The sequence below is a fragment of the Lontra canadensis genome, unplaced genomic scaffold (assembly GCF_010015895.1).
Source record: "Lontra canadensis isolate GAN:19392208 unplaced genomic scaffold, GSC_riverotter_1.0 scaffold7, whole genome shotgun sequence".
Classification (NCBI taxonomy): domain Eukaryota; kingdom Metazoa; phylum Chordata; class Mammalia; order Carnivora; family Mustelidae; genus Lontra; species Lontra canadensis.
This window is the reverse complement of record NW_022631001.1, coordinates 11981302-11994758: the sequence shown is the minus strand read 5'-3', so window position 1 is coordinate 11994758 and position 13457 is coordinate 11981302. Positions and strand designations below refer to the sequence as shown.

The window sequence follows — 13457 nt, the reverse complement described above, 5'->3', positions numbered from 1 at the left end:
CCCTCTCACTATGGATATTCTCTTTGTCCACATTAGGCTGAGGGGCTACATAAGAAGCTAAGTTGTTCATCACTTTTCTTGAGAGAACAGTTTTGTGCAAGGCTGATGAGGAAGAAAGGTTAATAATATATCGGGCTACAGGCACCTGGGTGGCTCAGTGGGTTAAAGCCTCTGCCTTCAGCTCAGGTCATGATCTCAGGGTTCTGGGATCGAGTCCCGCATTGGACTCTCTGCTCAGCGGGGAGCCTGCTTCCCTCTCTCTCTCTCTCTCTGCCTGCCTCTCCGCCTACTTGTGATCTCTCTCTGTCAAATAAATAAATAAAATCTTTAAAAAATAACAATAATAATAACATACCAGGCTAAAAGAGGCTACAATAAGTAGGGACTCGGAGCAAAAAGAAAGAACTCTGATTTCTCTGAAACTATTGACCATTCTCTCCTAAAATTCTTTCTCCTTTGCTTCCCAAAAAACCCACACTTGCTTGGTTCTCCCCACAGTGTAGTACTTTCTTCTTCTCCACCTCTTTGCTGACTTCACAGTCATTTCATTAAATCATGTCAAAACCGTGGCAAGGTCTGCTAAAGTACACCAAGGATATGGGAAAGGTGGGAAATAACTCTTAATACAAGGCTAAAGGAAGAAGTGCTACATGGAGGAAAAAAAAAAGGGCTGCATGAGATTCAAGAGAAGAAGAATGAGAGAATTAGGGAAGTCTTCAGAGGAGTTGCCCTTCTAGATGAATCTTGTTTTTTTTCTTTTCTTCTAGATGAATCTTAAACATTAGATAAGATTTGGATATGTGGAAACAAAGGGAAGGGTATGTGAACCAGCAAGAAGGGAAGGAGCAAGGCAACGAACACAGGGTGTGAGCAAGGAAGCAAGAGGTTCAAATGGCCAAATTTTCAGTCTCATAATGGAGAGCAGAGGAAATAATATTAGGAATGTTATCTGACCCAGACCTGGAAGTCTCTGGGTATTCCCAATCTCATCATCCTGTCTTCTGCATTGCATAAATTTCCAGAGGGCTGGGTGCCCATAAAATTCAATTATTTTTGTGTCTCAGTGCTTAAGGCTACACCAAAACATCTAGTGTTAAAAAATCAGCTTTTAATTCTTCAAATTTCATCATTAATAACCCAGAGATGCCTGCATTCTGGTTCCGGTTCTACTATTAACTAGCTCTAAAAGCCTGAGAAATGAAGGCAAACCCTCTCTCAGAGCACTGCTTTCTCTTCTATAAAAGGAAAGGTTGGGTTTGATGAGCCCTCAAGATCTTAACTCTGTGAAAATTACCCTTCAAAATTATTACTTCTTCTAATGTGTCAAAAATTCATTACAATAGTTTTGCCACTTGACCTTCAAATGAATGACACTTCATTCCAAATTATAAAGACATGGTTAAATGATGAAGTGCAGCTTTTAAGAATGGTCTTTAAGGTCACTCCCCAGTTTTTATGATGAAAAAATGAAACAGAATGCTACTTTCAGAAAAGTGACTACCATATTTATCAGATTTATAGTGTCTACATTTTTAATACATTAATATTCATAAAATTATGAAATCTTTCAAGCATAACAAATTAAGGGATTTTTTTTTGTTTTGTTTTAATGAAGAAATTTTTAGGTCAATGATATACCTGGGAATTAAAGCCATGATGAAATAGTTGACTAGAAAACTTGAATGAACAAGCACTTGAGGCCCTGCTAACTACCAAGAACAATGCTGGGAGCTAGAGTTATAGATTGGAAAGGCATTCCAGTAGAGCAGTAGAAGGTTTCTAAGCCGGGACAAGAATGGCTATTACAGGAACAGAGAAACAGCGCCTCCCATGGGCACATGAGCTCAACAGACATTTCTTAAAGGAGGTGAGGTGGGCTGAGTGACCAAGAATCCATAGGAGTTATCTAAGTGAAAAAGAGGAAAGCGACTGTCATATGAGCCATAGCACAGAGGGGGTGAGAGGTGAACTGAAGCCACCGAAAGAGATCTGGAATGGTCAAGAGTCCGAGGTATGAGAGATGAGGCTGGAATGGGTGACTTCAAACTTCACGGTAAAAAAGTTTAGCCTCTAATTCTGAAAGAGATGGTGATCCACCAAAGAATGCCAAACAGGAGAATTTCTCATTGGAGAATGAAGCCATGCTCAAAACTCTCACCTCTGCGGACTACAAACCGATGGGGGGGGGGGGGAGCTTGGGGAAGGGACGGATGTTAGGAAGCTGCTATAGTGGTCCTAATGAGTCATGAAGACAAAGGCCACCACAAAGGGATAACACAGAGTTAGTTTTCAAGACAGAAGAGATAGAATTTGATTAATACCTGCGAGTAAGAAACTAAAAGGAGTGGGGAATGCTGGAAGTTAAAACCTGAGTTATTTTCAAAGAGTAATTTATGATCATATTGTTTCTTTATTAAATTTTCAAACAGTTAAAAAAAAAAAAAGTAAAACCCAGGCTACAGAGTCTTGACCTTGCCAAGTCAGACACTAACATACTAATCTAGAAGATAAGGATCTTGCCTTGATGGAATAAACATGACTTCTACCCCCAGGAGAAGCAGGGCCAGCATATACCTCTGGGACTCTCCATCTCAGAATCAAGAGAAAGAAAGAAAAGTAAAGAGGGGCAGGGGCAGGGTGGTTCTTAATGACTTGAAAGCTTTGCAGGATTCCCCAGAGTGAATCATAAGAAGATGGAGAGAAAGGGCTCTAAGCCTTTCTATAAAGCAACTACTCTCAAAAACTCTTCAGGTGAGTGATGAATCTAGTATCCAACCACTGTCACTGAGTGGCCACTGTGGGCCAGGTGCCATGTTCTACTCAGGCTTGGTCCAGTTTCCTCACCTCCAAAATTAGAAATAATAAGACCTATTTGTCACAAGCAGGGTGGTGTTTAAATTGCAAAAACTGCCTTGGCAAACTGATCAATGTAAGAGATTACCTTTGACCTTTAGCTTAGCATATATGTCCTTTCATGGTTTGTGTGCTCCCTCACCAAGCCCTCCTCCCATGTTGTAACCTGTAGCAATGCCAGATTACCACTGACCACACCGTGTCTCCTCACCTTCACACCACAGCTAGGGTAGGTGTCCTGTTTTGACTTTCTTTTAACACTTCCCCTTCAGAACACTCATCAAAACAGTGATCAAATAATTATCTCTCTGCTTTATGTCCCACCAGGCTATCATATTCCATAATTGCAAAAATTGATCCACTTTGTTTATCCCTAAGTCCCTCTGCTCACCAAGAGAATGAATAAATTTTCCCAGGCAAAATCTTACACCTCTCAAATGCTCAAATTTTAAAATGACTTTGTAAATAAAATTCAGTATAATAAAACAAAAACAAATATTTAAGTACTGCTTCAACACTCAAAGACAATAGCTGTATTCATGACAAGCCACAATGACATGGATCCTGTGTTTCCTCTTGACCTGGTCAGGCCTCAAGGACTCCCTGCTGGACCTCACCCACTCTTCCCTCAGTGGTTCTGTGACTTGAAATCTGTCCTCTTTTTTGCCATCAGCCTTCCTATCACCTCATCTCTAGTGTTTTAATTCCTCATTTCATGACATGCATAATCTATAGGCAATAGGGAGCCACCAAAGCAATGTTCCAGAAAGATGAACTTGACCCTGGGACACATAACAACTGAAGGAAGAAGAGACTAGTCAGATGGCTATTACAGAAGAAAAACAGGGACGTAATAATAGCACTGTCTTTGGTCTACAGCAATAGCAAGAGAAGCATAATCACTATCTGAGTTGGAGGGTCAAAGAAAAAAATATGGCAGACATTTCAAGTCCAAGTGACTAATGGGAAAGGTATATAGCAAATCCAGCGAATGGGGAAAGATGCCTAGTTTAGACACATAAAATATCATCCTTTACTGCTTATCATTAAGAGGGATGATTGTGCATTGGGGAGGGTATGTGCTATGGTGAGTGCTGTGAAGTGTGTAAGCCTGACGATTCACAGACCTGTACCCCTGGGGCAAATAATACATTATATGTTTATAAAAAAAATTTTTAAAAAAAGAAGGATGATTGCGGATGTTCTCTGTATTCTTCTGTTGTTGTTACTGTCGTTTTCTACTTTACAATTTTGCTACATTCAGCATATTTTACTTCACTAATAGAGAAAAAACAACAATCTGCTTTTTCATGCCACTTTGCTATGACAAATTGATCCTGCCAGATATATGAGAGATTGTGATGGAGATGGCCAGCAAGAAGACCAAACTGTAGGTCTGAAGGTCATGGAAGTCAAGGTTAGATGCACGATTTTGGAGACACCTGCATGGAGTTTAAAGCCATGGGAACATGTAAGACTCTCAAGAGGAGAAGACAAAACTGAAGAGAGCCAGAGGATGAACTGTAGAGCCTCAAGCTGTAGAGCCCTGAAATCAACGATCACAGGGAGTAACAGGTTGTAGGTAAGAGGACTGGAAATATTCCATGAGCCAGAGGGTTTATCCTACCTGCTCAGTTGTTGTTCTTTGTTTTTTTTTTAAAGATTTTATTTATTTACTTGACAGAGAGAGATCACAAGTAGGAAGAGAGAGAGAGGGAAGCAGGCTCCCTACCGAGCACAGAGCCCGATGCGGGGCTCGATCCCAGGACCCTGGGATCACGACCTGAGCCGAAGCAGAGGCTTAACCCACTGAGCCACCCAGGCGCCCATACCTGCTCAGTTTTAAGCTCAGAGAATGGACAGATGTGGTACAGGCAGGATCTCTGTGCCACCAGAATATTTTGGAGTGTCCTTCTTCATACAGTTCATTCACTGTTACAGTGATTTGCTTTGGTGCCACTACACCCATCAAACCGTGAACTTCTTGAGGTCAGCAACCATGCCTTGTTTGCTTCTTTATCCTTCTTTGTCTTCCCCTCACCTAGAACTGTCTCTAACACATACCACCTATTTCATATACATTTGTGCTGAAGAAACCAGCCACACACCTTAGAGCTATTCCTCCCCATCTCGTCCTTCTCTCAAATGACTTAGGTTTGGTCAGACTCCAATGCGCTCTCCTGTCAGAACTAGTCCTCTAAAATGCAGATGTCGCACATGCCTAATGCTCACATGTCTGTGACTGAGATTCTACTGATTGGCCTGCAAAAAGCCCCAGGGTGCTTTGCCCACACACCATTCACCCTACTTAGAAAGTCCCCCATCTTCCTGCGTGTACACACTGCTTACCTAAGCACAAACCATGTTAGTCTGGATGGTATTTAGAAAATCTATAATTAGCCAGGCTAGAAACAAGGCAATAAACTGCCCAGCAGAGAGTAGCCCAGACTTGACACACATTTTTGTTTGTTTGTTTGACATGTGGTTGCCAAATTTAGCTCATTCTACATTTCTAGATCTATTATGTTGACATTTAAGACCCTCCTTCTAAAACTCCTTGGAGAATTACAGTCTTTAAGAATTAGACACTGAAGAGAGTCAAATCTAAAACCTGCCTTCTCCACCCCACCACCACCACCCCCCATCGAATTTCACAATGCAGAAGCATTTCATAAACCCTGAAACAACAAAGCACCGTGATGCAGATGAATCTCATGGCTACTGGCATGGGGACTCCATGTCCCAGGGCTCCTGACTCTAGGCCCTGGCTGACTCCCCATCACTCTGCCTGCTAGATAATGTCCTCCAATGTTTCTTTGTCACACAGTTTAGGCAGGGAAAGTTACCACAGAAGTGCCTGATGGAAATACTTTTCCTTGGCCACTTGCTGACTCTTGCAACCCTGGGCAAGTCCCTTACCTCTGATTCTTGTTTTTCTCTAATATAAAATAGATGTAATACTACCTGATCTGTGTATACCCTCAGCAATGCTGGGCAGATCAAGCAGGAAAATGTACGTGAAGGTAGTTCGTACTAACGGTTAAGAACAAGATTAAGAGCTAACATTTATTCACCAGGTGTTATACGTCAAGCAGGCACCACTTCCCAGGAATTACCTCATTTTATTTTTTTAACAACTCTAAGGAGCAGGTTCTGCTACTGTCCTTGGTTTACAGACAGGAAACCACGGCTCAGACATGTAAGTGACTTGCACCCGTCCCAAAGCTGGCAAGGGAAGAAGTTGGAAGAAGCTGGCCCATATAACCTGGGCACACCGAAAATACTTTAGAACTGGCAGAAACTGCAAGAGATTACATAATACAAATATGTGATATCCCAGGAAAATGAAATAAGAGCCTTTTTGTAGATGAGGCATCTGAGGTCGAGCAAGGTCTAGCAACTGAGGTCCCATAGTTTGCCCAGCGCCAAGTAGTATATTTTTAAACATATTTAGAATATGTCTAGGGATGCTTGGATGGCTCAGTCGGTTAAGTGTCCAACTCTTGATTTCAGTTCAGGTCTTCATCTCAGGGTCATGAGATCAAGCTCCACACCAGGCTTGAGCTCAGCAGGGTGTCTGCTTGAGATTCTCCTCTCCCCCACCCTCGCTGACCCTCCTCTCCTCTCTCATGCACTCTCTCTCTCTGAAATAAATAGATAAATCTTTTTTTATTTACTTACTTATTTATTTATTTTAGATTTTATTTATTTATTTGACAGATATCACAAGTAGGCAGAGAAGCAGGCGGGCGGGGGGGGGGGAAAGCAGGCTCCCTGACGAGCAGAGAGCCCGATGCGGGACTTGATCCCAGAACCCTGAAATCATGACCTGAGCCGAAGGCAGCGGCCCAACCCACTGAGCCACCCCGGTGCCCCGATAAATCTTTTTTTAAAGAAAGAATGTGTCTAAAGTATTTTATTTTGAGGGCACCTAAGTGACTCAGTTAAGCATCTACCTTCAGCTCAGGTCCTGATCCGAGAGTCCCCGGATCAAGCCCCACACTGGCCTCCCTGCTGGCGACTGGTCAGGGAGCCCGCTTCTCTCTCTACCCCTCACCCCACTCCTGCTCTCTCTAATAAATAAAATCTTTAAAAAAGAAATAAATAAAGTATTTTTTAAAAATTTTTAAAGATTGATTTATTTATTTGTGAGACAGGGAGCAAGAGTGGGGGAGGGAGAGAGAGAATCCTAAGCAGGCTCCATGCCCAGTGTGGAACCTGATGTGGGGCTCCATCTCACAATCCTGAGATCATGACCTGAGCCAAAATCAAGAGTCAGATGCATAACTGACAGAGCCACCCAGGTGCCCCCGAAGTATTTTATTTTTAAATTGTGGGAAGTAGAGCAAAGCTGTTAGAAACCTTGGTACTGGATTCCACGGCCAAATTTTAAATTCCAGCACTACCACTTAACCAACTATGTTACTGGGGAATTAAAAATTAAGTATGTGTATTATACACATAATAATAAACGCTTATGAAATGTTAGCTGCTATTACTACGACTGTCCCAAATCCTCCAGCTGTGGTCCCAAAGCACACAAAAAGTTCTAGACAAAACTGTACCATTCTCTTTGAAAATGCTGATGGAATAATTACAGTAATCAGATTTGGAGAGGAATAGAAAAGAGAGTCTCAAATGTGAACCTTTTGCTTACTTTTTTTCCTGATAAATCTATTTTAAAAACTCTACAACCAAGAATCAAATTTTCAGAAATAGATTTTCATTCTATTTCATCCCACTACCTGTACAGTAGTTCTGATTAATATCCAGAAACATGTTAGAAATAGGAAGAAGGCAAGGATAACCTTAGGTAAATCTAAAGAAGCAACACAGGAAGAAAGAAAGAAAGAAAGAAAGAAAGAAAGAAAGAAAGAAAGAAAGAAAGAAAGAAAGGAAGGAAGGAAGGAAGGAAGGAAAAGAAAGAAAGAAAGACCTTTTAACGGGAGGAGGGTATAATCCCAGGGGACCAACTATGCCCCAGGCATTCACAGGCTTGTGGTCTCTAAGAGCATGGCTTGATTCCAAGTCACATAGAACTGTATTAATTGGGCTCTTCCACTTAATAGGTAGGTGGCCTTGGGCGGAGTGACTTAATTTCTCTTGACACTGTCAAGAGCTCTGGAAGCCAGAGCTGACCCAGCTGCTCCTCTGTGATAGAATCTTTGGGACTCAGGATGATTGCCATTCCCTGTGAGGTTTGTGGAATTTACCATGTTGGTTTTCAGCCTACTTCACAAGCCCTGAGAGGTATTTAAAAAAAAGAAAAAAAAAAGTTTTCTGTTTTTTGTTTTTATTAAGTAATCTCTATGCCCAATGTGGGGCTGGAACTCATGACCGGGGAGATCAAGAGTCACATGCTCTACAGGCTGAGCCAGCCAGGCACCCCCTGAGAAGTATTTTTTGGAGTCTTTCAGGAATAGACTGGTCAGTCAAAGTGGCTACAAGAGACATATCACAGAATTTAGTTGGACACGTACAGACCATGAGTTGGCATTGAATCAAATGAATATCAAAAATCTCATGAGCAAAGATTCCCTCCATTGCAGATAGATATGATATTCTATCAATGACAGGGCCTGTCCTCTCTATGTCATCCATCCTCTCAACCACCTCAAAGTGCGGCCCTCCTGTTCACACTTTAACCTCACCTGTTCTTTCCACACACATAGCAGAGTTGAGCCCAAAGGAGAGAGAGAAGCATTCTTAGGTCTGGACAGACAGGCTGATCTGAAGGTGCTGTAAGGTACGCTTAGCTGACTAGAATCTGAGTGGGTACTTGAGGTTGGATTTCATATGAATTCACTCCTCACAGGGGTACCTATGTAGTTTGAAATATGTCACCACGATGTTCCACTCAACCCTTCCACAAGGGCCCAACTTCCCCACAACAAGTAGGGCCTGATTCCCAGCTTCTAACACAGCTCATGAGGGCCTTTGGGCTGGAGGCTGCCAAAGGCAGGTTACCACCGAACATCAGAGCCCTGGGAAAAAGTAGTTCCCCTCCTGAGATACTACACACCACTACAGCTGTACAACCGACTTTCCAAACTCCTGATTTCTTATTTGCACAGACTTCTGTGGCTATAGCCTCCCCAACAACTTCAGTCCAGAACCACAGCTTCAGAGGCATTTCTTCTTTTTTTTTTTAAGATTTTATTTATTTACTTGAGAGAGAGAGAGAAAGCACAAAGGGAGAGGGGGAAGCAGGCATCCAGCTGAGCAGGGAGCCTGACATGGGGCTCCAACCCAGGACCCCAGGTTCATGGCCAAAGCCCAATGCAGACACTTAACCAACTGACCCGCCCTTGTGCCCTGCTATGCAGTCTCTTAAAAAAAAAAAAAAAAAAAAAAATTTGACAAACGATTACTTCATATGAAACGAGAGAGAAAGCAAGAAGCTTAGTGAGGAGGTTAATGTAATAGTCCAGGTGAGAAAAGAGGGTGACTTAAAATGAGGGTGACACCCAGGTGCCTCCTCAAGAGGCATTTCGAAATTTGGTGCTTAAATTGTTCATGACAGCATGCTGTACCACGGATAAAGCTGAAAAATGGTGCTGGGTATTTTGGACCAGATTATAGATGTAATATAGGACTCCTTATTTATTATGACTTAGCACATTCGTATGCCTTCTTGCCTACCATCATACATGTTATTGTCACAATAATCCCTGAGGTTCTCCTGGATAGTAGGTACTGTCACCTTTAGGTGACATTTGTTGGTTGCCCATTTCTCATTTACTGGGAGAAAGCATCCTGCCTAATTTATAGATAAGGCAACTGAGATCAGGAGGTTAAGAAACTTGCCTAAAACAGCTCAGGACATGTGGGGTAAAACAGGGATATAGTCAAAAGTGGTTCGCCTCTGGAATTTGGACTCTTAATTACTATGCCTTTCTACCTTCTCTGAGATTCACGGACATTCTCTAACATGCTAAGGTCACATCCATACTTGTGTTTGACACAAAAGTCTAAATGACAGCTACATCCCCTTTGAAACAGTAAGTTCCTTCTAAACTTGAGTTCTAGATATATCAGCACAGCCAGAAGAGTTTTCAGACATTAAAACATCCAATAACGGAAGTGCAGAGACTCACAGTGGCTTTTCTAGATGAAAAGCCCAGTCAGTGGCTGATGGCATCATCTGGTCCCTGATAACCCCCTATGCCACCAGAGCTGCTGAAAATGACTCCAAATGTAGGAATCTGTTCACATGCCGAAAGTTTTATCATAAGACTCAGCGGCTCATGATTAAAGAAGCACCGGAGTCCCCAGAAACAGAAATATCCTTTCAGAAATTTTCCACATTTACTCTTGCTTCGAGCCATGATTAAGTGTTTCCCACACAAATACACCAGCTAAAAAGGAACCTGTTTTCTGAAAGAGAAGTGGCAGGTTTGGGTCCAGCACTTAAGCAAAGGCTCCTGGTACCACAATGAACAGCCAGAGGTGAAGTTGCACTGTTCACAGAGAATCCCAGAGGACCTTAAAACATCGGAGCAGGAAGATTCCTGAGCTGCCGTGGCCAATCCCTTTCCACTTAACAGGGATGCAACTGAGCAGAAGGGACCTGTCTGGAGCCACTGGGCAGGTTGGTGAGTGACAGAGCCAAGATCTGTAATGAGGGGTTGGACATGCCCAGGTTGCAAACAGCTTCAGTCCAAGGGCTCACACATTTGCCTCACGTTTGCCTGACTCCCCCACCCAACTTGGGGGACAAACCCTCAGAAGCAAACTCTGGTTTCAAACATTGTAATGAAGCTTCTCATTTCCCAGATCTCTCAGTGAAAACTTTATGGGCAAATCAAGAAATCTTAGGGCTAATGTCATAGACTCTTTGACAAAAGTCCCCCTAAGGTAGGTGCATGGCTCCTTTTCTTTTTTTTTTTTTTTAAGATTTTATTTATTTATTTGACGGGGAGAGCACAAGCAGGGGGAGTGGCAGGCAGAAGGAGAGGGAGAAGCAGGCTCCCCTCTAAGCAGGGACCCCCATGAGGGGCTCGATCCAATACCAGGGTGCTGCTCAACCGACAAAGCCACCCAGGCGCCCCCCAGGCTCCTTTTCATAGACCACAGAGAGCCAGAGAGAAACATAGAAATGAGACTTTGCCCCAAAAACATATACACGAGGATCCTTGGCTTCCTCAAAGCTGAGGACATCAAACTCGCTTGACTGAGAGGGGGCAGGAGTTGGAATGAACTAAGTAAGCAGTTAAAAACAGCAGTTGGGGGACAACAGGTGGGTAAGAGCCCTTCTAGCCCAGAACGCTCCTGGTTCCCGCTGTTAACCGGTCTCAGGGCTTCCCCCTTGGTGGCTGGCATGACACTAAGGGCCGCGTCACCGGCAGCGTCGCCCACGCCCGGAAAAAGAGCCAGAGACCGAGAACTCCAAACAGTCTCTCCCTGGGTCCCTGGGGAGGCCCGCACGGGGTCGAGAGATCCCAGGGGAGGGTGTGCGAGGGAGTTCGAGCAACAGCGCCAAAGCGCCAGGGAATGCACTTGAAGTTTCAGCGAGCGAGACAGAAAAACTTTTGTTTCCTCGGAAACCAAGTTTCCAACGCACCAGGAAAAGTCTCGTGCGGTGCGGCGCCCGCCGGCCCGCAGCCCCTCGCCCCGGAACTGCAGGACCGCTGCGAGGCCCCCGTGCCCTCGCCGCTCCCCCGGGGGCTCACCTGCGATGTCCCAGAGTTGCAGGCGCACCACCGTCTCCGGGTCCCAGTGCAGCACCTTGAGCGCGAAGTCCACGCCGATGGTGGCCCGGTAGTGCGAGGAGAAGTTCTGGTGCACGTAGCGCTTGATGATGCTGGTCTTTCCCACGCCCAGGTCGCCGATCACCAGCAGCTTGTACAGGTGCTCCTTGTGCGGGGCCTGCATCCTGGCGGGCCGCCCGCGTGCCGTGCCGGACCGGGGAGCGCAGCCGGGGCCTGGGCGGGAGACCGACTCCCGGAGCACGAGTGCGGGCTCCCGGGAGAGGAGCGGCGGGGCGGGGGCGAGGGGCGGAACTCCTCCCCCGCCGCCTGGAGAAACGCCCAGACAGGCGCCCTGGGGTTAATCCTCCTTCCTTTCCCGCGGCCGCGCGCCGCCTCGGAGGGGGGTGGAGAAGGGAGCGTCTCCGGGGACTGGCAACCAGGGGGCTCCCGTCTTAATGCCTGTTGCAAAGGTTATTCGTGCAACACTTTACAGTCTCAGAAGCACTCTCCTCGCCTGTGATCCTGAACACAAAGCTTTGAGGTGTGGGCTTTATTTTCCACGTTTTCCGTGCGGGAAAACTGCGTGTGGAAAAGTTCAGCGCATTGCAGGACAGGGAAGCGACAAGCCCGGGGGAACCCAGGGCTCCTGAGCTCAGAGACCCGCCCCCAGCCCTCACTGTAGGGAGAGCTTGGAAGAGAGGCAGCTGAGAATACAATTTCAGGAGGAAGGGTCGGGGTCTGGGTTCCTTATGCACTGGTTTTTTGAGGTGAGTGGCCCTGGGCAAGTCATTTGACTTTGGGCAAGCCTCAATTTGATGTCTTCCTCGGTGGCGTGATAATGGTAATCCAGACCTGTCACCTCTCTTGGAGGGAAAACACTGAGCACTTTCACACCTATTCAACTGTCAGTGGCCCAACAAGGGGGACAATGGAGCTGAAAACGCAGAGGGCATCCTTAGTTTTTAGACTTCTCTCCTATCCTAAAAGCTCTGGGCAACACTGAAATACAATTTCAATAACTACTCAGATTAGTTTAAATGCTAACAATAGCAAGTATTTATCCAGCACTTTCTGTGTGCCAATTTTTATATACTTACCACTTTATTGCCCTAGCAGTCTTAAAATTGATACCATTATTCTTCCCATTTTACAAAGGAGGAAAAGGAGGCCTAGACATTTTAAGTAATGTACCCAGTGTCAACCACTAATAAGGAAAAAGCCAACTTAAAAGCCAATTTCCTGAGCCAGAAAGGGTTTTTTTTGTTTGTTTCTTAATGTACTCTTTTAACCAATCTGTATTTGTGCTTGGGACGATACAGAAATAACACAAAGATTCCTGGTCCCCAAAACTTTACCTCCTTGCGGGAGACAGACAAAAATAAGTAAGTACGATTTGTAACGTATTAGTCACTGATAAAATAAGGTAGGGGAACGGGCATGAAGAGTTGGAATGGGGTTGGCCTTTTAGAGAGGGGGGCCAGAGGAGGTCTCTCTGAGAAGGGAACTATTCAGTAAAAACATCAGTTTCTGAGGAACTGACATGCAGACCTAAGGGACAAGCACCCTGGACCAAAGTGAGTCATTTTGTACCTGAATGTGCCAGGAACTGAGCAACGACCCCATTATCTCATTTCAACTTTCCAACTGTATCGGGTCATATTTTGTCCAGTTGATAGATGAGGAAAGCAAGACAGAGCACAGCTTTCCCAAACCCACACAAAGTGTTAAAACCGGGGAGTTTTACCGGATTCCAGTATAGGCTTGGGTGAAAAAGAGGAGAGGAAGTTTGGCGGGCCTACTGTCTGCCTGCCGTCAGATGACGACACTGCGCACACTATCGGTCAGCGTCCACAGGCCCCTCACAAGCAAAGGGACGCCCCTGCTGCCTGCCCTGGATAAATCACATAGTCTCTC

General features: G+C 44.8%; 1 protein-coding gene across 1 annotated transcript in view; it reads right to left on the bottom strand.

The window, feature by feature from the left end:
- RAB38 (RAB38, member RAS oncogene family) overlaps positions 1-11855 on the bottom strand; it is a 63734-nt gene extending 51879 nt beyond the window's left edge. The window contains exon 1 of the mRNA XM_032852850.1: positions 11526-11855. Coding sequence (XP_032708741.1) covers positions 11526-11727 — 202 coding nt within the window. The 5' untranslated portion in view covers positions 11728-11855. The remainder of the gene's footprint in view (positions 1-11525) is intronic.
- Between the last annotated feature and the right edge of the window lie 1602 nt (positions 11856-13457).